The sequence below is a fragment of the Suillus clintonianus genome, assembly GCF_016758775.1.
Source record: "Suillus clintonianus strain FC179 chromosome Unknown DEU56scaffold_8, whole genome shotgun sequence".
NCBI classification, from domain to species: Eukaryota; Fungi; Basidiomycota; class Agaricomycetes; order Boletales; family Suillaceae; genus Suillus; species Suillus clintonianus.
The window spans coordinates 36,740-58,063 of NW_024539232.1; the positions used below are offsets into that span (position 1 = coordinate 36,740).

At 49.6% G+C, this 21,324-nt stretch overlaps 8 protein-coding genes across 8 annotated transcripts; 2 read left to right on the top strand and 6 right to left on the bottom strand.

The window, feature by feature from the left end:
* Nucleotides 1–27: 27 nt before the first annotated feature.
* DEU56DRAFT_728213 (uncharacterized protein) lies at nt 28–607 on the top strand (the record flags this gene model as incomplete). The annotated part of the gene is made up of 4 exons (XM_041348033.1): nt 28–150; nt 204–321; nt 373–433; nt 487–607. The coding sequence occupies 4 exons, from the start codon at nt 28–30 to the stop codon at nt 605–607; spliced, it is 423 nt and encodes a 140-aa protein (XP_041213083.1).
* Nucleotides 444–1,446, bottom strand: DEU56DRAFT_545045 (Rhodanese-like domain-containing protein). The gene is made up of 6 exons (XM_041346731.1): nt 1,330–1,446; nt 1,215–1,257; nt 997–1,159; nt 927–945; nt 783–875; nt 444–722 (listed from the first exon to the last, which is right to left on the bottom strand). Exons 1-6 carry the CDS (start codon nt 1,351–1,353, stop codon nt 678–680), a joined length of 387 nt encoding a protein of 128 aa, XP_041213084.1. The 5' UTR covers nt 1,354–1,446; the 3' UTR covers nt 444–677.
* Nucleotides 1,447–1,540: 94 nt separating this feature from the next.
* DEU56DRAFT_752242 (uncharacterized protein) lies at nt 1,541–2,581 on the bottom strand (the record flags this gene model as incomplete). The annotated part of the gene is made up of 5 exons (XM_041349618.1): nt 1,541–1,904; nt 1,954–2,054; nt 2,113–2,350; nt 2,375–2,455; nt 2,514–2,581. 5 exons carry the CDS (start codon nt 2,579–2,581, stop codon nt 1,541–1,543), a joined length of 852 nt encoding a protein of 283 aa, XP_041213085.1.
* Nucleotides 2,582–3,344: 763 nt separating this feature from the next.
* On the bottom strand, nt 3,345–8,772 carry DEU56DRAFT_908167 (TPR-like protein; the record flags this gene model as incomplete). The annotated part of the gene is made up of 6 exons (XM_041356967.1): nt 3,345–6,186; nt 6,222–6,558; nt 7,786–8,093; nt 8,279–8,512; nt 8,561–8,641; nt 8,705–8,772. 6 exons carry the CDS (start codon nt 8,770–8,772, stop codon nt 3,345–3,347), a joined length of 3,870 nt encoding a protein of 1,289 aa, XP_041213086.1.
* A 1,457-nt stretch (nt 8,773–10,229) lies between these two features.
* DEU56DRAFT_545673 (uncharacterized protein) lies at nt 10,230–11,646 on the bottom strand. Its single transcript, XM_041346734.1, has one exon. The coding sequence runs from the start codon at nt 11,584–11,586 to the stop codon at nt 10,411–10,413; it is 1,176 nt and encodes a 391-aa protein (XP_041213087.1). The 5' UTR covers nt 11,587–11,646; the 3' UTR covers nt 10,230–10,410.
* A 1-nt stretch (nt 11,647) lies between these two features.
* DEU56DRAFT_959919 (uncharacterized protein) lies at nt 11,648–14,605 on the bottom strand (the record flags this gene model as incomplete). The annotated part of the gene is made up of 17 exons (XM_041359312.1): nt 11,648–12,009; nt 12,063–12,134; nt 12,189–12,269; nt 12,326–12,472; nt 12,518–12,724; nt 12,775–12,880; nt 12,933–13,009; nt 13,069–13,299; nt 13,354–13,451; nt 13,508–13,607; nt 13,659–13,721; nt 13,772–13,829; nt 13,877–13,993; nt 14,040–14,118; nt 14,171–14,312; nt 14,425–14,515; nt 14,571–14,605. The coding sequence occupies 17 exons, from the start codon at nt 14,603–14,605 to the stop codon at nt 11,863–11,865; spliced, it is 1,851 nt and encodes a 616-aa protein (XP_041213088.1). The 3' UTR covers nt 11,648–11,862.
* A 192-nt stretch (nt 14,606–14,797) lies between these two features.
* DEU56DRAFT_777257 (structure-specific recognition protein-domain-containing protein) lies at nt 14,798–17,327 on the top strand. Its single transcript, XM_041351758.1, has 8 exons — nt 14,798–14,964; nt 15,012–15,187; nt 15,235–15,340; nt 15,390–15,892; nt 15,939–16,042; nt 16,096–16,218; nt 16,267–16,694; nt 16,745–17,327. Exons 1-8 carry the CDS (start codon nt 14,910–14,912, stop codon nt 17,254–17,256), a joined length of 2,007 nt encoding a protein of 668 aa, XP_041213089.1. The 5' UTR covers nt 14,798–14,909; the 3' UTR covers nt 17,257–17,327.
* Nucleotides 17,328–18,925, bottom strand: DEU56DRAFT_850098 (uncharacterized protein). Its single transcript, XM_041355175.1, has 6 exons — nt 18,748–18,925; nt 18,311–18,675; nt 18,139–18,257; nt 17,967–18,089; nt 17,711–17,917; nt 17,328–17,661 (listed from the first exon to the last, which is right to left on the bottom strand). The coding sequence occupies exons 2-6, from the start codon at nt 18,444–18,446 to the stop codon at nt 17,434–17,436; spliced, it is 813 nt and encodes a 270-aa protein (XP_041213090.1). The 5' UTR covers nt 18,447–18,675; nt 18,748–18,925; the 3' UTR covers nt 17,328–17,433.
* Nucleotides 18,926–21,324: the final 2,399 nt, after the last annotated feature.

A 21,324-nucleotide genomic window follows, 5' to 3' on the forward strand; every position in this document is an offset into this window, starting at 1 on the left:
GCATGTAAGTGCTACGTTGCGCTCATCATGTCCTCTGACTCTGGAGACGTAACTCCGGTTGCATCAAGTCAATCTTCTGGTTCACGCAGACCCGTCTATAGGGTTGAATCAACTGGTAACTTTTGGCAAGATGCGCGAGAAGCTTTCAAGGTGCGCCTTTCCATTTATTAAATTTTATGCGGCTGAACACTTGGCGAAGCTAGCGCATATCAATAGCTGATGACTTTCAACGTCTTGGTGAGATGCCGTGTGCTCGAAACAGTCTTATGAGTGGTATCGCCAGTGGTGTTGGAGTAGGAGTCATCCGTATCATGAGTGCTGGTGCGTTGTCTGCTGGATTTACACTGGCTGTCATCGACATCATTTGTTCAGGGATTCTCGTCGGATCACATTGGGCAGTGGGGACTTTCATGCTTGTTTCCTTGGGCACGTGGTACGTTCTTCGAACAATTCACACCAAATATATCCACCGATCGACTTGCAAAGGACTGTCTGCCAGAGGAATATCGAAGTAGAGCGACGTAAGTTCCAAAAAGTGGTCGAAGAAATGCCGAAACGCTTTATCAAGCAGAAAGACAAGGCGGCAGACGAAAGCGAGGCGAGCTGACAGGCATACAGGGCAGCGCTTGTCCTTTTCGAACAGATTTCCTATCATCAACACAGGACCCCAGCTGGTTCTACCAAATGATATCTCTCCAGTTTTCCACCAACTCTGGATCGCCCTTGAAGTATCCGATTGGTGATGGGTTCTAAGCCAATTGAAATCAACGATGCAACGTTACCTTGTACGACTGCCCGAATTGGAGGAAACCCCCTTGAAGCACATACACAGTGTGATTCGCGTCATGCAAGGCGTTGCGGGTTTCTTCGTAAATCTGCTTTGTTCTCAAATTTTATGACGTGACCGCTTCGAGGAAGGAACGTACTCTGGCCGCCTTTGGCCCGCTGTCGAAGGTGATGAGTGTAGGCGGTAAATATTGGGCAGATCAACCATACCGCTCCTGGCTCAGTGCACAATGGAAGATCAAAATCGGTACATCCTTGGTCTGCTCGATAAGGTCGTCAACCTCCGACAGGAACTTTTGAGATGGGTAATTTCGAGAGCCTTTGATATTTCCTCCCTTCCAATCTTCATCTCTGACGTCTATGATAAGGTAATCTATGTTACGTTGGGTCAACGATGCCCCTGATCTTATAGTTGAAAGTAAAGACACCTTTGTCTGGGACTTGAGCGCTTTTGATAAGCTTCGCAAGCTCCTGCGAAGATTTATTATTGAGTTATAAGAATTAAGCTTAAAGTCAAGTTAGATAGTTGTAACCCGGCCTTACACTTCCTGTTATGCCTTGCACCATCGTTGTGCCGGGACTCGGGAGTCTGGCGTGAGAGTAGGGAATGAAAATAATAAAATTGAAAGTTGAGATGATTGTGTCTAAATAATGCGTAAGCAGCGGTCAACTTGACTGGCAAAATGTAAGGATGCCGCTCGTTGCGGCACGTCGTGCGGTGGTGTACATGCACGTGCGTCCGTCTTGGTAATTTCTATTTCTTTCTAGATACCACGACGAGAGACGTATGTGGGTATTGATACGTGCCCTCCTCCTTGTTGATCCAGACTTTACCATCTCCTCGCTCAAGAATTACTTTGATGTCCTCCACTACCTTGGCCTTTTCATCTGGAGGGAGCACAGAAATGTAACTCCAACTCAGTGCTCGCTCCGTAACAATTTGATCAGTAGCAAGAGCACGATATGCCCATTTGTTCTCTTCGTGAGAATGAAATACGGAGGTATACTCAGGTGTATTAGAGAACGCTCGCCTCAGGAGATTGAAGTGAAATTGAGGCGTGCTTTTCTGATGGACCTTCCTGCGATCATAGAGCTGTGCAACCCAGCCTGCAGCCTCCCTGCAACACTGTAAGAATTGATACAAAATGAAAATAACAGAAGCCGAACCTATCTTCAAGATTCCATATCATCACAACTGCTCCGTCCTTGTTCAAGATACGAGCGAACTCGGCCAATGCCTTTCCGTGGTCGAGGCACCAATGGAATGCCTATGCGATCCAGGGATGAACATACATGCCTACCTGGTTAACCCTTAGCACTACTCACCTCTGCGATAATGACAATGTCAGCCCATCCATCTTCCACGCCGGTGTTATCAAATGTTCCTTTGGTGATAGCAGCGCAGTCGTCCTTGACAGATTTCATCCAAAAATCACGCATGTCGTCACTAGGTTCGACCGCTCTCAGCGCGCCAATGCTCGTGGCCCACTCTGGGTGAGTTAACAAAGCACGGGTGAAAATTCCCGTTCCCGCCCCAATTCTGAAAGCCAACTGGAGGGAGGAACTAGAAGGAGTTTGTGTAACTCACTCGACGACGTGCAACGGTGCTGTGGTCTTGGGTATCTGGCGGATGTATGAAAGAGATTCAGTTAAGTACGAGGGGCGAACCCTAGGTGCAACCGATCCATGAGATTAACGCATGCGGACCACGCAAATAGTCCACTGACCGATCATATAGTTCGGTTGTCCCAGTCCCGAAGCCTGATTGTGCGATAGGATGCACAGTCGTCTCCATCGTATAGTAGAACCTTGAACTACACGTAGAAGTTGCAAATAGAATCGCTGAGCTTGGAGAGAGTAGTACGGGGCCTTACTAAGTGGTCATATAGCGGGGACATTATATTTATGGCTATTCGCCTTCGGAGACCCGTACGATCTAAATTGTGTGAGACAACAGGGCGAAATTTCTGTACAGTCCGAGTAGTTAATGCGATGCCATAGAATTCACTCGTAGACCTGCCAAACATTCAAGTTATCAAGTGGATTCAACAAGTTGCAACTGACCCTGTAGTCGCCTGAGCCATGATGACGAAAGTCAATACATCCATTGCAACAGAGAGAGTCACAGTTTCGAGACTTCGCTTGCGAGGAGTATGCCAGGACGATCTGGGAAATAGGAGGAATTAGGTTGGATAGATCTTGGAATCCGAATTCCGGGGAAACGACTTTATTGCAAGCCGGCGTTCAACGCTCAACAACGTTGAGATGGGTTGTCTACGAAGTTCTGACAGTGGGGGCAAGCCAGGGTATGTCGGCAACAATACAGCAGGAACGGCTGTTTTCCGAACTCTAATGGGTCTGCTTACTGAGCTTTTTTGCAACACAATTGGGTATGTGACGAAGGTTGTCAGTAAAACAGATTCTAATACTTCAAATTGATCTTCACAAACAGAGCATCGTGCAGACGTGATTTGGATAAATGGGATCTAGGTGGGACAACAGGGTAATGAAAGCAATCAGGATAACATAGAATGCGATAACACGACGAAGCAATCAAGCTAGACACCTATGTGGACAAACACGATCTGTTGTTCTAGTGGAATCTTCTTGCGCAACGATTTCACAGCCTTGTGCAACGCTACCGCAGCCCGTGTGCAGTCCAATCTCCCTGAACCATCGACCAGTTTGTCGTAAAAAACGGACACAACCTGTCGTGCAACCTCATCGTCGACAGACCACATGGAACCTATCACACTGCGAAATCCAGAGAATTGCATCGCCGCAGCGAGATGTATCGCCTCGTCAGGACTCTTCTCATGGCCCACGGTTGTGTGGCAAGCCGATAAGAATGCAAACTCCAGGTTCTGCCAGTTGGACCGGATGATTTCCTTGATCATCAACGGCCCATCGCGCATTGCGAAGGAAGAGTCGAACGGTTGCGTCCGATGTGGCATTCCATGGCAAGCTAGGTGGAGCCACTGATTATGATTTAGTGCATCAAGTGCACCCTGGACTGTTGCGTCGTTATCCTCGAGTGATGTGAAGGAGACGACGGGCCCGAGATGCCGAGCGACGATGGCTAACTCAGGAGCGACATGACGGAGTTCCTTCCCTCTGTCCGGATTCGCTTGACCGATAGCAACAAAATGTTGTGTGGACACCTCTTGAGAAACTCGCTGTCTCGCCCGAATGAGCGTCGCCAAAGTGGGGGTGTAAGAGGAGATATAAATGTCAGATAAGTTGTTTTTGTTCTTCTCGTACGGTCCTGCTGCATGTAGAGGAAGAAGCGTGAACTCAGCAGTGGGGCACCACCAGATACGCGAGCCATGGTGAATTTTAGATGCCCTAAGCGCTCGGACCACGGGATCAACAACACAATCCCAAAGCTTGCGGAGGATGCTGACAAGTTTGTTTTGACGATCAGAAGAACCAAATTGCTCCGCGAGGGACTGAAATTCCGAAGACAACTCGGAGACTTCAGTCTGCGGGATATCGAGTGGAACGTGGACAGGATCTTGTGCACTGAAGACAATCAAGGCGTCACAGCCATATTGGCTTGCATTGACGATGATGACAGGGCCTTCTTCAGCAGCCTTCTGTAGGTTGGAGAAAAGGGGAGGCAGGAGAAACCGAGAAAAGTCAGGCAGCATGCGGATGCGGGAGACGACACCATTCCATTGCATGGTCAGTTGTCGGATTTGTGGGGACTGTTCTTCAGTAGACCGATCAAGCGCGCTACGAAGGCCAAAGCTCAGCTGCTTGAACTCATTCTCCAAGGCTGCGCCGGTGTCACCGGACAGGGAAAGTTCATCAAGCGGTGAGCGTAAGCGTGCCAACTGGGTCCAGAATACGGCACGGCCTTGCTCCACCAGTTCCATAGCAGTTGTCAGTGCACCATGACGAACACTGCACGAGAAAGCGTCCATGGCAAGTGAAGCTGTGGCCATCCTGACGACATCAAATAGATCTGGAGAAGACGGCAACATAGTAACATGATGATCTAGGAATTTCAACGCAGTTTGATAGGCAAGTAATGCAGAGTCATGGTTCGTCTCTTCGGCAGAGGTGGCCCATGACTTGGCAGCAGTAAGATCCCTACGGGAGACTGCATGAGATAGGTAGGAGAGTTGCACATACAGCTTAAATGCTTCATCACGGTCAGACTGGACGCCCCGCTGCTCGAATCTGTTACGAAGGCTCAGGGCAAGATTATTGAGAGTCATTGATCGATCAGAATGACCGGGGGGGGAAAGGAGTAGTGCAGCCCGATAGAGCTCGATGGCCTCATCAAGGTCAGACTGGACGCCCCGCTGCTCAAATCTGTTTATAAGGCTGTTGGCAAAATTGAAGAGAGATGCTGATCGATAAGAATGACCGGGGGGACGAAGGAGTAGTGCAGCCCGATGGAGCTCGATGGCCTCATCAAGGTCAGACGGGACGCCCCGCTGCTCGAATTTGGTTTGAAGGCCGGTGGCAAGATTGTCGAGAGACGCTGATCGATCAGGATGACCGGGGGGACGAAGGAGTAGTGCAGCTCGATGGAGCTCGATGGCTTCATCAAGGTCAGACTGGACGCCCCGCTGCTTAAATCTGTTTTGAAGGCTGTTGGCAAGATTGTTGAGACACGCTGATCGATCAGGATGACCGGGGGGACGAAGGAGTAGTGCAGCCCGACAGAGCTCGATGGCCTCATCAAGGTCAGACGGGACGCCCCGCTGCTTGAACCTGTTTTGAAGGCCGGTGGCGAGATTGAAGAGAGACGCTGATCGATCAGGATGACCGGGGGGACGAAGGAGTAGTGCAGCCCGATGGAGCTCGATGGCCTCATCAAGGTCAGACTGGACGCCCCTCTGCTCGAACCTGTTTTCAAGGCTGTTGGCAAGATTGTTGAGAGAATGTGATTGATAAGAATGACCGGGGGGATGAAGACGTAGTGCAGCCCGATGGAGCTCGATGGCCTCATCAAGGTCAGACTGGACGCCCCGCTGCTTGAATTTGGTTTGAAGGCTGTTGGCAAGATTGTTGAGAGATGTTGATCGATAAGAATGACCGGGGGGACGAAGGAGTAGTGCAGCCTGATGGAGCTCGATGGCCTCATCAAGGTCAGACTGGACGCCCCGCTGCTTGAATTTGGTTTGAAGGCCGGTGGCAAGATTGTCGAGAGACGCTGATCGATTAGGATGACCGGGGGGACGAAGGAGTAGTGCAGCCCGATAGAGCTCGATGGCCTCATCAAGGTCAGACTGGACGCCCCGCTGCTCGAATCTGTTTATAAGGCTGTTGGCAAGATTGCTGAGAGACGTTGATCGATCAGAATGACCGGGGGGATGAAGGAGTAGTGCAGCCTGATGGAGCTCGATGGCCTCATCAAGGTCGGACGGGACGCCCCGCTGCTCGAATCTGTTTGAAGGCTGTTGGCAAGATTGTTGAGAGACGCCGATCGATTAGAATGACCGGAGGGATGAAGGAGTAGTGCAGCCCGATAGAGCGCGATGGCCTCATCAAGGTCAGACTGGACGCCCCGCTCCTTGAATTTGGTTTGAAGGCCGAAAGCAAGATTGTTGAGAGTTGCTGATCGATCAGAATGACCGGGGAGATGAAGGAGTAGTGCAGCCTGATGGAGCTCGATGGCCTCATCAAGGTCAGACTGGACGCCCCGCTGCTTAAATCTGTTTTGAAGGCTGTTGGCAAGATTGTTGAGAGACGTTGATCGATCAAAATGACCGGGGGGACATCTCTGCAAGGCCGCTCGACACTTTTGCACCCTGTCGGCTATGATATCATGATCAGTTACACGAGGACTGTCATTGGTCAAGAACTTGAACACAGGGAGAATGAAGCCGAAGAACGCCGTGGCAATTGGGCGAAGACAACTCTGTGCCTTTCATGAGTATAAAATCTAGGTGGATATGTTTGAATTGCAATACGCACGCACATAGAAATTCGAGCACTGACACACCGCGGAGAAGAAATGGTATAGTGAGCGCTGAACTTGTATATGTAGTAAAATAGCAGTGAGGGCCCGAGGCCTGAGATCTGAGAGGCCATCAGTGAATTCACGAGTTCTTGAGATTATAGCCGTGTGAACTTTTATAGAAGAATACAGGAAATGGAATATTGATATTAACAAGCAATCCGCTCGCCTGCGGACGACGGTCTCATCACCTGCAATTGCGGTAATCATGCGAGCATTGATGAAACAAACGCCATCAGTTCTGCCACCGAAAGTGAAACTGGATAACAAATCGGTCCATTCCCCAGAACTGATCTTCTCAACAGTATAGGGATTTGAAAGCCAACAATACCGTGGAAGGAGCAGCAGGACGCCATGGAGAACTGGGAGGGAAAACGCAGCAGGGCGTGAAAGGGGCTCGATTGCAGCACGAAGCCTGAGCGGAGTACAACATTCACGGTCTCTTTCTCTTCATTGCTGGGTGACCACAACGTCCGAATGTTGTGACGATTTCGCACTCTTGAAAGAGCAGTGTACAATTAACCATGTGCAAAAGTGTCTCTGCGCAGGTCTAGCACCGCGAATTGGAGTGACACTGTGTGAGACCTTGCGAGCCATTGAAGGTGGTTGCATATGCAGGTCGCAACGGACATTGTTTCCTTTTCACGGTCCAATTTGAGCGTGCGGGATTAAAGGCGAAAGTAATGCGAGGAAGGCAATGAATTTCTCCTGTGTTTGGTATCTGTACTTCGACGAAGCGTCGATGCAGAGCGGTGATTCGTACGCGTGCATTCCGAACCAACCCCCAATGCTGACAATACTATCTAGTACTGTGGAAAGAGCAGGAGGTCTCCATAACGAAGAAATTGATGTGGGAAGGAGGGACGACGATGCACCACGATATGAAGGGTGCTCGAGCTCATGAGTCAGAGTAAAACATCATGCGGTGCGCAGGTGATCGATTGTTCTGAGTTATATGCAACTCGACAGGTTCTACTTCTTTCTAGACACCACCACGAGAGTCGTATACGGGTATTGATATGTACCTTCCTCCTTGTTGATCCAGACTTTACCATCTCCTCGCTCAAGGATCACTTTAATGTCCTCCACTATCTTGGCCTTTTCATCTGGAGGGAGCACAGAAATGTAACTCCAGCTCAGTGTCCGCTCCGTAATAATTTGCTCATTACCAAGAGCATAGTACGCCCATTCCCTCTCTTCCAGAGGATGGAACAGGGAAGTATATTCAGCTTTAGAGAAAGACTCCCTCAAGAGATTGAGGCGGAATTGAGGCGTGCCTTTCTCGTGGACCTCCCTTCGATCACGGAGCTGTGCAACCCAGCCTGCGGCCCCCCTGTAGCACTGTAAGAATAATCGATACAAAAGAAAAGAACGGAAGCCGAACCTATCCTCAAGGTTCCATATCAATACAACTGCCCCGTCTTTGTTCAAGATACGAGCGAACTCGGCCAATGCCTTTCCATGGTCGAGGCACCAATGGAATGCCTGTGCAATCAAGGGATGAATATCCGCACCTACCTGATTCCAGCATTACTCGCCTGTGCAATGATAATGAGGTCTGCCCACCCATCTTCTACGCCGGTGCTATCGAATGTTCCTTCGACAATAGTCGCGCGATTGTCCTTCACAGTCTTCGTCCAAAAACCACGCATGCCGTCACTAGGTTCGACCGCTCTCAGCGCGCCAATGCTCGTGGCCCACTCGGGGTGAGTTAACAAAGCACGGGTGAAAATTCCCGTCCCCGCCCCAATTCTGAAAGCCAACTGAAGGGAGGTTGTAAAATAAGCTCATGAAACTTACTCGACGATGTTCAACGGTGCAGTGCTCTTGGGCAACTGGCGAATGTACGAAAGCGACTCAGATAGGTATGAGGGGCGAATCCTAGATGAACACAGTGCAATCGAAACAATCAATGCATGCAGACCACGCGAATACTCCACTGACCGGTCATATAGTTCATTCGTACCAGTCCCAAAGCCTGTCTGTGAGATGGTATGCACATTCGTCGTCATTGTGCGGGGTGTGAGTGAGCCTCAAACCAGACGTGGAAGATGCAAAACAATTCGCTGAGCTTGGAAAGATAGTGGCTACACCAAGCCTTGGTCAGGATAGCGGGGGCGCTATTTATGGCTCTTCGCCTTCGGAGACCCGTATCATCTAAAGTGAGATAGCACGATGGCTCCAAAATCTCTATGCAGCCGGATCCTGAAAGTCTGGCCAATAGCCTCAGACTCATTCGTCTGAAACTGCCGCATGATATCAAGTCACTCACCCTCGTGATCAGCCGGTATGATGAAAGCATCTTGACACTTCCATTGTAAGGAAAGTTACTAACCATTCCTCAAGCGTCCTTCGCCTGCCAGTGCGTCGTGCGAGGGATATTTTGTTGGTGACAAAACTTGAACGGACGATCTGGAAATTAGTTCAAACAGATCTCGACTTTCGTTCTGAATTTAGGAGCATGGGCGCAAGCCGGTATTGGACATTGAGATGGGCTGTCTAGAATGGCACGATTAAGTTCTGAATCTGATGGACGATATCACCATCTAGTCCATGCGTTTCGCATAATGGCACTGCGTGACGCGTCTGCTACAGACTGTCGCTACTAGGTTCGGCTCGCTCGATCGCTCGAGATAGTCTTCAGAATGAGAGGGTCGACGAACGAAGCCTGGGCCGAGCTCTCACTCGGACTGGGACGGGTAGTATTATCCAGAGCGAGGCGAGGGAAGAGGAAGTCTTTTCGACACGCTCGGTTCACGTTTCGGCGTTGAGGGTAAGTTGAGTATTTCGAGAATCGGAAAGCCAAGCTCTTGTGAATATACCAACTTCTTCAGACGACAGGAAAAGAAAAGGATACCGAGCTCTATGTAGCTGAGATGATGATACCGCAGCCCGCGGTCAGTGTCAGCCGAGTGTGTTTTTGCAGCACAACTTGGGCAATGCCGGGTATACGTACTAATTGATGAAGGCAGTAAGCAAGAATAAGTAACAGTACAACAGATTCTAATAGTTTTTTGCAACACCCAAGAAAATGCCCAATACATACTACTTAAATACACAACGCAGCGAGGATCATACAGTTTACGATTTGCGTTTCCCTTTCTTCTTGTTCGCGTTAGTGGTCCCCTTAAGACTACGGGTAGGAGATGGAGTAGTAGGCGTTCGTCCCCTTGCCACAATACGTTGGCCCTGATTTTTTTCCTCGTAGAATCGGGCAGACTTCCGGCGCTCAATCTTTCTCGCGTCCTTCCTGGAACATATAGGACTCGTGGACCGCCGTCTATCATCCTCTACCACACCACTACCACGGCCCGTGAGTGTGCTTTCATCGTCCTGCTCATCATCGCCCAGCTTAAAAGAGAGCGGTGCTTCAGACGCCCCTTGCAGTCCCCAGGAATGGTCAAAACCTGGTGGGTACGCACCCCACGGACCTGCCGGTGGCGGAGGCATATGAGGTGAACCGTATGTCAACATCGTGGCGGACAAAGCATATGACAATTGCTGCATCGCCTGGTAGAGAAGAAGTTGTGGTGGTTGTGTGGGATCGACGGAGGGGGTAGCAAAAGGGTAGACTTGAGTCTGCGGCGTACGAGACGCGAAACGGGTGCTTGCTGTAGTTGAAGGAGTATCAGGTACTACGGACCAGACAGTCAGTAAATGATTATGCAGATTGCGAAAGTGGCTACATTACCTAAAGTACTTTCGGATGATGTGCAACGTTGCGAAGATGGTGAAGATCTTCGTAGTGAAGAGGATGGTGAAGGTTTTCGTAGTGGAAATGATGGCAGAGGTTTTGATCGCAGTGGAGAGGATGTCAACAATTTTCGTTGCGATGAAGATGGGAAAGACGTTCGCAATGGAGAGGATGGAGAGGATGTTCGTTGCGATGAAGATGGGAAATATGTTCGCAGAGGAGAGGATGGCGATGATGTTCGTTGCGATGAAGATGGGAAAGATGTTCGCAGTGGGGAGGATGGCGAAGGTGTTCGTTGCGATGAAGATGGAGATGGAGAAGATTTTCGTTGTGAAGAAAACGGAGAAGAGTTTCGCTTTCGTTTTCCAGCTCGCGGGGGTCGCTCGAGGAGAGCAGCAAACTCCTCGTCAGAATCAGCGAACTCGAGGATTTTCTGCTCACCTTCCGCAGCATCCTCTTCAGATTCATTGCGGACGATGTGGTACACGGCACTAGCCTCGTCGTGCTCCCATATGCTAAGTTCATCTTCAGACTCGTCTTCTGCGACGGCTGCATGCCCTGATTCAACGGTTTCTGGCTGCTCGTCATCACCCTCCGATTCGTATAAGGCTTCTCGTAGCGCAGCTAGTTCTTCCATAGACATATCATCTTCGCTGTCCTCATCCCCCAACTGTTCTCTTCGTCTCTGTTCAGCTTCCAAAAAGTCATTGAGATCGTCAGCGTCTGTTGTTGCTGAAAGAGGTGGCACTGCACGAAGCAGCTCAGAAGTTGATGCCATGGTACCGTCTGTTCCAGAGGCGCGCCGGACGGGTAGAGTGTCCAATTCATCGAGGTCATCATCCTGGTCCTGCGCGCCGTGCTCCTGCTCCTGATCCTGATCTTGATCATCCTGACTATCATCGGGAGTGAAATGGCCAAAATCATAGTCCTTTCCGTTCTTAAGTACTCCTCTGTCATTGATAATAGTGCCGCTGTAGAGGTCGACTATATCATCTTCATCGAGACGTTTGTTATAGCGTTCGGCGAGCTGAGCCCAGACATTAAGAACGCGATGTGTAGATTTGGATAAACGAGGACGTTTCGTAGGTCGGTGATCTGGAGGGCCAAGAGAAGGGGAGGCATGAGGTGCCATGACAAGCTTAGGGCCTTTGGGTTACCTTGTTGTTTACCAAGTCTATACCAACAAACAGTCAAGGCCCCGTGACCTGATTGTCACTCCGACTTAACTCCGACGCTAACACGGCTGGACAGGCTCGAATCTTGATGACCACCAACTCGGATCATTGAATGACGGTTTACAATTCGAGGTTCGTAAGGTGCTGACAATAGCTACAACACGTCGGGCGCATTCATGGTTGACGGCACTAGGACAACTGATATTTCTGTTCCATCGATCTATTGCTTCACACTATGCAAAGACATCCTGGAGCCAAGTCTCATAGTCATACTCGGGTTCTCCGACCTCGTTGTTTGTCGACGGTATCACCTCACTCAAGTAGTCGACTGCACTTACGGGCAACTGAGCCAAGCGCATATCGAGTTCAGTCACAAAAGGCTGTAGGAAGGAATTTTCATCAGCGCACAAACTACTAATTAAAAGTCACGTACTTTGTTACCCGCGATTCCACGGAATGATTCACGCAGTTGCTCCGGTGACGTTTGGTCCTCAGTGATGTCAACCTTTTGCATGTTGTCTGTAAGAATTGCAGTAATATCGAAGGAAAATCATCTCACCAAGAGATTGATGAAGGCTTCAAAAGTGACCGCGCCGTAGTCTTGTAGTAGCTGGTCGTAAATATAAGTCATGTCTTCATCCTAATCGTTCAGTAGTTTGGTGAGCAGCGCATCTACGAAGTTTACGATGCACTCACTGAGTACACAAGGCCCTGGCTAGCAAGAGCTGCGCTCGTCTCTGTCAAGCTCAACGTGTTTGTCTCGTCGCGGTCGAAATACCGGAAGGTGCTCTCAAATTGCTCCAGTTGTGCGGGAGTGAGGTTGGTCATATTTCGGGAGACAATCTGCGCTGCATTAGTCAAGTAGGATGTACTCAATGAGATGCGGACCTGATTGTCAATAAAAGATATCTTCTTCGCAAGGCTCTGTGTCACAAGTCCTAGTTCAAACTCAAGGTCTTGACACGTGAACACGGTGTAGTCGTTTTCTTCTACATTTGCTACGACGCAGTCTTGCTCTGCCTTTGCCACGCGCGTCAGGGCTTCAGATAACGTCGGCAGCCGGGTTTGAATTTCTTTGACCTGGTCTTGCTGTGTCTATTTTATCACACGTAAGACGTTGTCTCTTTTGCAAGTTGGGTACATACCTCTAGCGGCCCCGCAACACCCGAGAGTTCCAACGATATGGCGTGCAGACGTTGCGAGAAATCATTAGCCAGATCCGCGAATTCTTTCCGCAGGGATTCTTTGATCCTAGGCTAGCCATTGAACATCGAGAGCGAGCAACATAAAGCGTATGACTGACTGTCGTATTTGTGCATTGATTGCCCGTGACCTTTTCGCCTCAGAATGAAGCAGGTCATTCCATGCATCGTCGAGGTCCTAGAACTCAAAGTATACGATCAGGTATAAGATTGAAACACCGCGTCTCGAATACCCACCGAGAGCGCGAGACCGGGAGGGGGAATGTATTCTCTTAGCCCATAAGTTCGAAGCTTCGTTTGTATGTTACCAAGGAGTGTAGTGACGTCTTGTCGCTCCATGACCCATGTGCGTTTGGTTGTGTGTTTGTAAGTCGTAAAAGTGGCAGATTGTTCCTTCGCATCCGTGTATGTGCCGGTGAAATGGCTAGTAGACCATTTTTTCTGAACCTCAGAAAGTGCACGTAGGAGCTATGGGGGACAAAAAGGCGTGAGCTATGAAAATTAAGGTATGGATAGACGCACAGCGCGAGCTCGACGCTCATAATCATTTTTGCTCGTCCAAACGGATTGCATCAGTTCAGCAAATTTTTCGACACGTCGGGAAACAGTTTCGGCTTGATCTAACCAGGCGATTAGTTTGCATATGATATGACATCAATTTTGGCTTCTAACGTACCCATCGTTGAGAAGGCGTGGAAATAACTTGCAATATAGGTCATAACACTACGTTCATCTGGGCGGGTTGAATCGCACAGGTCCTCCACCTCGAGGAGTTGCTGCATAGGCCAAATAAGCACCTCCGCAAGCGTTACCTAATGTGAGCTTACGGGGACACCAAGATGGTCTGCAGCCACTTGGAATGCCAGGCGAGTATTACCATGTCGATCGGACTGAACAACAGTCAGTTACGATATTTACGGATGCCCCTACTGTTACATGCCTTATCAAGTCTGTCATAGTCCAGAAGCTCGGGGCGATGGCAATGGATTAATGCACATCTGGAAGAGTGAGTCAAAGTAGGATTGTAGCCTGAGAATGTACTAACAGCGCGAGCCCATCCGACCAACTTATGGAGAAGTCTTGTACATCGACTTCTTTGTACGGCTCAGTTTTGCGTTGAGCCCAAAGCAGCAAGCCTTCCTTCGCTGAAAGGCCTTCCTCACTGAAACAGCATTGAATGAAGCATCTTCTTGTACGAGTTGCCTTACCTGATGTCTGCGATGGTGAAACGCAAGACCAAGGTCCAGATCATGCCCAAAATTAGTTTCAAGTTGCCGTCGATGATGTCTAGAGTCCGACATGTTGACATAGTTCATTCCGATCGAACTGTGCAACATGCCTTCTGGGCCAATATTTGTTAACTTGATACCGCGTTGTCGTATGAATTCCAGTGCTTTATTGACATTCTCCGCCTTCTGGACGCGCATTCGCGGGTTCTTATTGTATCTTCCGAGGGACGTATCACCTGTACAACACACGAGCTATCCGCACCATACAAAATTGGAATGACATACAATCTTACCCATTATTTCCTGTGCAATAACAGGACATAAACCATGATCGCTCAAGTTAGAGGACATTTGTTCCTCTTACCATGAGCTGGATTAAGCGCACACCGTCCGAAAGGTCTTGGACGAGCGAGTGCATGGGCGGGTAACCATTTGCTTCAAGTTTGGTGTTAAGCCTGGATGGCAACTTGAGCTACTCCGCCAACGGCAGTGTACAATCAAGTAGCTCACCACTTGCAGAAGGTTCTTTCTTGAGTCGAATCCATTGCAGTTGAGACTGGACACCTAGGTCACTGAATAATGCGGCCACAGGCTGATTGAGGAATCACGAGTAGCACTTGAAACTTAGATAGGTCACATTGCCAGCTGATCTTACACTTTACCTCGACGTGAAGGTGTGCTCCTGGAGATGCTTGCTGGAGAACTAGTAAGGTGGCGAGATGATAGTCAAGGCTAGTATCGCTTATAAGGAAAACGCGCTCGGACGCGATGATTTGTCATTGAACGCGTCGAGGCTACTCTCAACCTCCATCCACCATCATCTTTTGCTGATACCTTCTGTTGTTCGCTATGGCGACGATACAGTTCGACAAAATTTATTATGGCCTCTCATCGGAAGTTGGGAGTAAGGAGACTTTCATCGGTACAACACTCTATACTGACGCCTGCTAGAATTTCGGGTGGCAGCAAGTGGAATGGCCTGGAAGGGCGAAGAGAATGATACAGTAACCGCCATACCGTCTGCAGAAGTCAAATGGGCCCAATGGTATCGCGTTGCACGGAACTTCCAGCTACGAGTAGGGTTGAAGGACAGACGGCGAGAAACTTTTGATGGTTTCTTGCGGGAGGTTGGTACAGGCTTTTAGCGATGAAATGCTGTTAAGGAGTCTCGCAGGATCACGATAAGCTCGCAGGGCTACTGAAACAGCACTTTGCGGTGACCCTGGAAGTCAAAGATGTCACATTCAAGGGCTGGAACTGGGGTGTAACTGACATCCAAGGTGTGGCATACTTGAATCTTCTTTATTTTATCTCAAATATCCGCTCCAGGGCAAGATCTAGCGTTCCTCGTATCGAATAAGACGGCTTTCGAGCTCCCTCTGAGCCAAGTAGCGAACTCCAACATCGCCGGTCGCACCGAAGTCTCGCTAGAATTTGCCCCATCAACACCATCTGGGAAGAAGCCTTCTCGCAGCGCTCCAGACGAGATGGTGGAGATTCGCTTCTATGTCCCTGGTACGCAAGCTCGTGCTCGAGGGTCGGACGCTGGATCGCAGAAATCTGATGACGAGGAGGGAGAGGGAGAGGAAATGAGTGCAGCACAGGCATTCCATGACGCCATCAAAGATAAAGCAGACATTGGTCAGGTTTCTGGAGACTTGGTCCTGAGTTTCGAAGAAGTTCTCGTTTTGACACCTCGTGGACGATACGACGTTGACATGTTCCTCGACTTCTTGCGTCTTCGTGGCAAGACATACGACTACAAAATTTTATATTCCAGCATTGCACGATTATTCCTCCTACCCAAAGACGATCAACACGTACTCTTTATCGTAAGTCATTTCTACTTGATTTCACCTTGGACTAAAAGTATTATAGCTGGGATTGAGCACGCCCATTCGGCAAGGACAGACAAGATATTCTTATCTTGTCATGCAATTTGCCCGGGAAGAGGAGACCACAGCAGAGCTCAATATGTCAGAGTAAGCCAACCATCGATGCCTCAACATGATCATGCCTCATATATGCGATTCAGGGAAGATATCGAGAAGTATGACAGACTGAAAAAGAACTACGAAGATCCCACCTTTGAGGTTGTCTCGGGTGTTTTCCGTGCTCTATCAAAGAAAAAGATCATCAGCCTAGGGTCATTCAAAAGGTGAGCAACTCACCCCTGGCGTTTAGACTTTGCTGACATCTGTCTTAGTCGCGATGGTCACCCAGGCATCAAAGCCAACCTCAAGGCAGTGCAAGGCGATTTGTTCATGCTGGAGAAATACATCTTCTTCGTTTCTAAACAACCGACTCTCATCGAAATATCCGACATTCATCAGTGTGTCTTCTCTCGGGTTGGTGCAAGCATGGGCGCCACTGCGGCTCGCACATTTGATCTGAAGATTGTGACCAAGAGTGGCCCAGAGTACACATTCACGTCGATCAACAAAGAGGAGCACGAACCAGTCGAGGCTTACCTCAAAGACAAGAAGGTGAAGTTGAAGAACGAGATGGTGCCCGATGTCGACATGCTGGCCGCTGGCGTTGACTCATCTGACGAGGAAATGCAGAGTGTTGCCAGTAGCGGAGACGAAATGCCCAAGCCGAGGTTGGGTGGTGATGATGAGGATAGCGAAGAAGGTGCGAATTTTCCTTTATGGCATGTGTTGACTCTTACCCTGGTGTTGTAGATGAAGACTTCCAGGCCTCGTCCACGGATGAAGGTTCTCCGAGTGAAAGCGACCCGGATGATGACGACGGTGTTACTGCCTCTGATGCTAGCGGAGATCGCGAGCTGGCGAATGCTGCGAAAGGAAAGAAGAAATTGACCAAGAAGAAGGCGAAGGGGAAGGCAGCTGACGGTGAGGCGGGTGATAAGGAAGACAAACCCAAGAAGAAGGCCAAGGCAGCCGGTAGTGATGCAGGGGATGATGAAGATAAACCCAAGAAGAAGAAGGCTAAGGCCAAGGCAGCTGGAAGTGATGCAGGCGATGACGAAGATAAACCCAAGAAAACAGCGCCCAAACCTAAGCCGAAACCCAAAGCCAAGAAACAAGACGATGATGCCATGGATGTCGACGGGGACGAGGAGCCGAAACCCAAGCCGAAACCAAAACCCAAACCAAAACTCAAAGCTTCCGGTCTTAAAGAAGGTGAGGAGGACGAACCCGTCAAGAAGAAACCCAAGGTATCTTCGGATTGAAACTCTCATGTACTTTTACTTGTTCCTTATTACTCTTCTCCTTGCTAATCATCAATCATGATTTCAACATTGTATACATTTGTTTTGAATCCGACTACATAGGTAGTTACAGCTTGCATATGCAATATGCAATGACACGAACAGTAGATGTGGGGTATATTCAGTTCACAAGGCACATCATGACATGACATCTCCTTTACGTTTGGCCAGGAGAGATCCAGGTTCGAATGTGACGCTGGCGGTAGCTGATGCACTGAAGGGAGGTGAGACATTAACGAGAGGCTGACTAGGGCGTGTAGAGATGGACTGTTTTCTTGTTTGAGACCGAGATAGGGTGTTAGAGATCGAGGCGGAATCCACCGGTTTTGCGAATAGGACATGTCGCTCCTGGAAAAGAACGTAGGACTAGAGGGCAATGAGCAACAGGTTTGAGGGACCGGGTATAAAACCTTACTCGCGCCACAAGGATGGCTTCCATCCATCTCTCGCCGTCCTTTTGGTTGCATGACAAAATATGAACATAGTCCGACATATTCTCAAATAGTGAAATGTTGTCAGTAGATTTGATGGCAAACACAAACGGTTTAGGAGACTTGTGTTTTCTGGTGATGTAATACGCGTCAAAACTGGAGAGTGAGCACAGGAAAGTCTCATCCTTTCCCTGCAACAAGCTTTGAGTCAGATATGAGAGGCCAAAAAGGATAGCGTACTGTGTCGCGCTTGGACAACCACAGGCTGTGCTCTCGCAATTCCATCCAACGTTTGCTCCACTTGCCCTTCTTGCTCTCATATTCGACATACCCGCGGTTGGTAGGGGAGCTTGTAGGTATGTTCTAGGCCGCTAGTCAGTAAGTTTCGGGTGGTAACGAACGAGAAACGTACCGAGCGGCTCAAGAAGGGTGCCAAGTAGGTGCGTTTGACCACAAATGCATTTAGAAGTTTGTCTTTGTTCCAAGAAGCAGTGACATCTGATAGTAGCTCATAACTTCGGATAGGGCGTTCTGTAATTGCATAAGTTGCTTTATGACCGCAGAAAGTTATGAAACTTTCATACCCATGCCAAAGTCATTCGCGAGCTCGAACAACATCCAGACTGCCGTATTATCCAACGATCCTTGACTTGCAATCAAGGCAATGACATCACCAGCATTGGTATTTGGGGTAATCTCCACCGTGTTGAACCTTTGCATATCTCCAATGAAGACCCGTTGCTGGGTGACCTGTACTTTTATCGCAGGCAAAGGCTGAGACCGTGAGTGTATCAGCTCGACGGGAGGGCGTTGGAGAACACGCTGCTCGACGTCCTGGTCTACAGAGACGCGAGGAATAGGTGGTGCTGGTCTTCTGATATCCTCGCTTGGACGAGCGGACCTTAATAGCGATTCTGAGCCATTGCGACTCTCAAAACCATCTCTGGAAGGACGAGTGACAGACTTGTCCCGGCGCAAAAGCGATTCTGAGCCATTGCGACTCTCGAAACCATCTCTGGATGGACGAGTGACAGACTTGTCACGGCGCAAAAGCGATTCTGAGCCATTGCGACTCTCAAAACCATCTCTGGATGGACGAGTGACAGACTTGTCCCGGCGCAAAAGCGATTCTGAGCCATTGTGACTCTCAAAACCATCTCTGGATGGACGAGTGACAGACTTGTCTCGGCGCAAAGGCGGGTCTTCTGGTCTGCGCGAAGCAACCGTCGGTCTACGTCCGGGGCGTTGCGATAAGGATGATTCTAGACGTGGCTGAGTTGTATCCACAGTTCGTCCCTCTGGACGGTGGAAAGATCGCATGGATCTCAATTGCCGTTCTTGTGGCGCTTTGTCGGTGGTATAAGCTGGAACGTGTTGGAGGAACGCCGTCTCGTCTACGGCTTGCGGACGGAGAATCCGTGGGCCAGAACCAGAAATGGGTGCTCTTGATAATAGTGATGCAGAAGCAGTCCCATTATAGGAAGGTGGCGCGGTCGACGGAGGTGTTGCCATTTGAAGGTTTGCTAGTTTCATCGCCAGGTCATCAACGGGGAAAGGTTCGATGGGAGCTGGCCTGCCACGAACCCTCTCGCCTCTTGAAGGAGCAAGCGAGGGCGTGACGGACGCAGAACGTTGTCGACCATGTATGACAGTAGGAGGAAGGGCAGGAACAGGAGGTCGTTCGGACGCCATTACTGCGCGAGTGCTCTTCGCACGCTCCATCTTCCGTTGGTGGCGCTCGTCACGCAGTTGCCTTCGAATAGACTTTTGGGCTGTGAGTGCCGTCGGCATGCTTTGAGCGAGTGGCACATCATCATCAGAACCTGAAACCATCCTTGAGCGGACGGAACGTGTACGAGATGGAGGCCGAGAAGAGTGTCCATTCGAGGTTCCATCCACGCTATAGTAAACAGTACCGTTGTCTCCCTCATCTGAAGATGAGCTGTAATCCGAATCACTCCATTTTGGTGAACGTGTGCTTGGTCTACGCCCTCTGTCCCCGTCATCCCCGCCACCCCCATGACCGGACCCTCCAGAACCACGGTTTCCAGAATGACCCCCCTCCTCTCTTCCTCCATATCTACGGTCCTGTCTGTCCTCATCACGGCCTCGCTCTGGAGGCGGTCCACGTTGTTCAGGTGTGTCATCGCCGTCGCGCGGAGCATCTTCAAGTCTTGGTGAGGAATGTAGCTTGTGGTTTTGAGACGGGTCGTGCAGGACACCAGGCATAGTGTGAAAAGTCCGTGCAAGATCCGAAGATGTTTCAGGAGAGTAAAGAGAGGTGTATGGTGTGGGTGTGATCTCTGGGTAAGGGGCTCCAGCTTTAACCTTTGAAGGTAAGTCCCAGTCTGAATCCGAATAATCAGAGTGCGGTTGTGTGTAGTAGTCGAAATCAGAGTGATAGCTAAGAGGATAATTTTCATCTATGCCATGTTCTTCGTGGGCGAAAGACATTTCCGAACCCTGAACGTGGCTAACAGAAATGCTATTTTGGTCGGTCGACGATTTGGACCACGGGGAGGTCAATATGGATGAGGAACGTGAGAGCGCAGATGAAGAAGGCTCAGACCCTGTAAATGAAAGCGACGGAAGGGAATCGATGTCGGCATCATCAAGCTGTACCGATACTGGTCTCCTCTTGATGAAATGAGAGCTAGTCTCGGATTCATCCGAATCTGTGGGTATTTTCTCTGACATTGATGAACATGCTGGTGAAGGGGTGCCTTCTAAATTGGGAATGAAGTCTTGCATAGTATCCAAAGGCTCTGGAGCCTGCGGAACAGTAACTGCAGGCCGCGGCTGGGAGGGCCCCGCTATTGGTTCCGCAGAAGTACCAGGTGTGGCAGAAGATTTTATATCCCATGGTTCATGCGGTAATCGAGCGCCAGGGGTTCCCTTACGAGGCTTGTGGTAATCATTAATGCGAGCACTTGATCGTCATCAACGCCACAAAACACGTACTTTGCGTGGGATACCAATGTTCATTTGAGCTAGTGTGTACAAAGAGGGTAATGACGGTCTAGGAGAGAATGCCGGCCTTGTGTGGGCGGGACGGACTTGTCCGTGACCGGATGACTTCGGACGTTTAGGTGTATGGTGTTGAAGGTATGCTTGCGATGGAAGCAGTACAGTAGATGATCTGGGAGGATGCGATGCAACAGAAGGATTGGAATATGCACTCGGACATTCTGAAGATGAAATCACGGAAGAGGACGAGTGCAAGTTGGCAAAGGGATCCTCGTCCAGTAAGGGGGATGACGCAGCAGGGATAGGGATGTTTGAAACTTTCTCAAAAGTAGCATCATTGGTGAGTGTGACGGCTGAGAGGGAACGAGTTCGTGACGCGCTACTTGAAGGAGAAGTGGATGTTTGGAAAAACGGTGGAGTAAGTAATGACTGTAGTGATGGTCGTTTCGTAGGAAACTTGACGAGAAGCAGGCTGATCTTCTTCGAAGATGGAGACGGTTTGGGCTCAGACGAGAGAGGGTCCAAATAGTCTTCCATCAATGAGGCAGACAAATCTGGAGAGAAGGCAAAGGGTTCGTGGTTCTGAGTCTGGGAATGTAGGTGAGCACTTTTCTTTTGCCATACCGCGGAG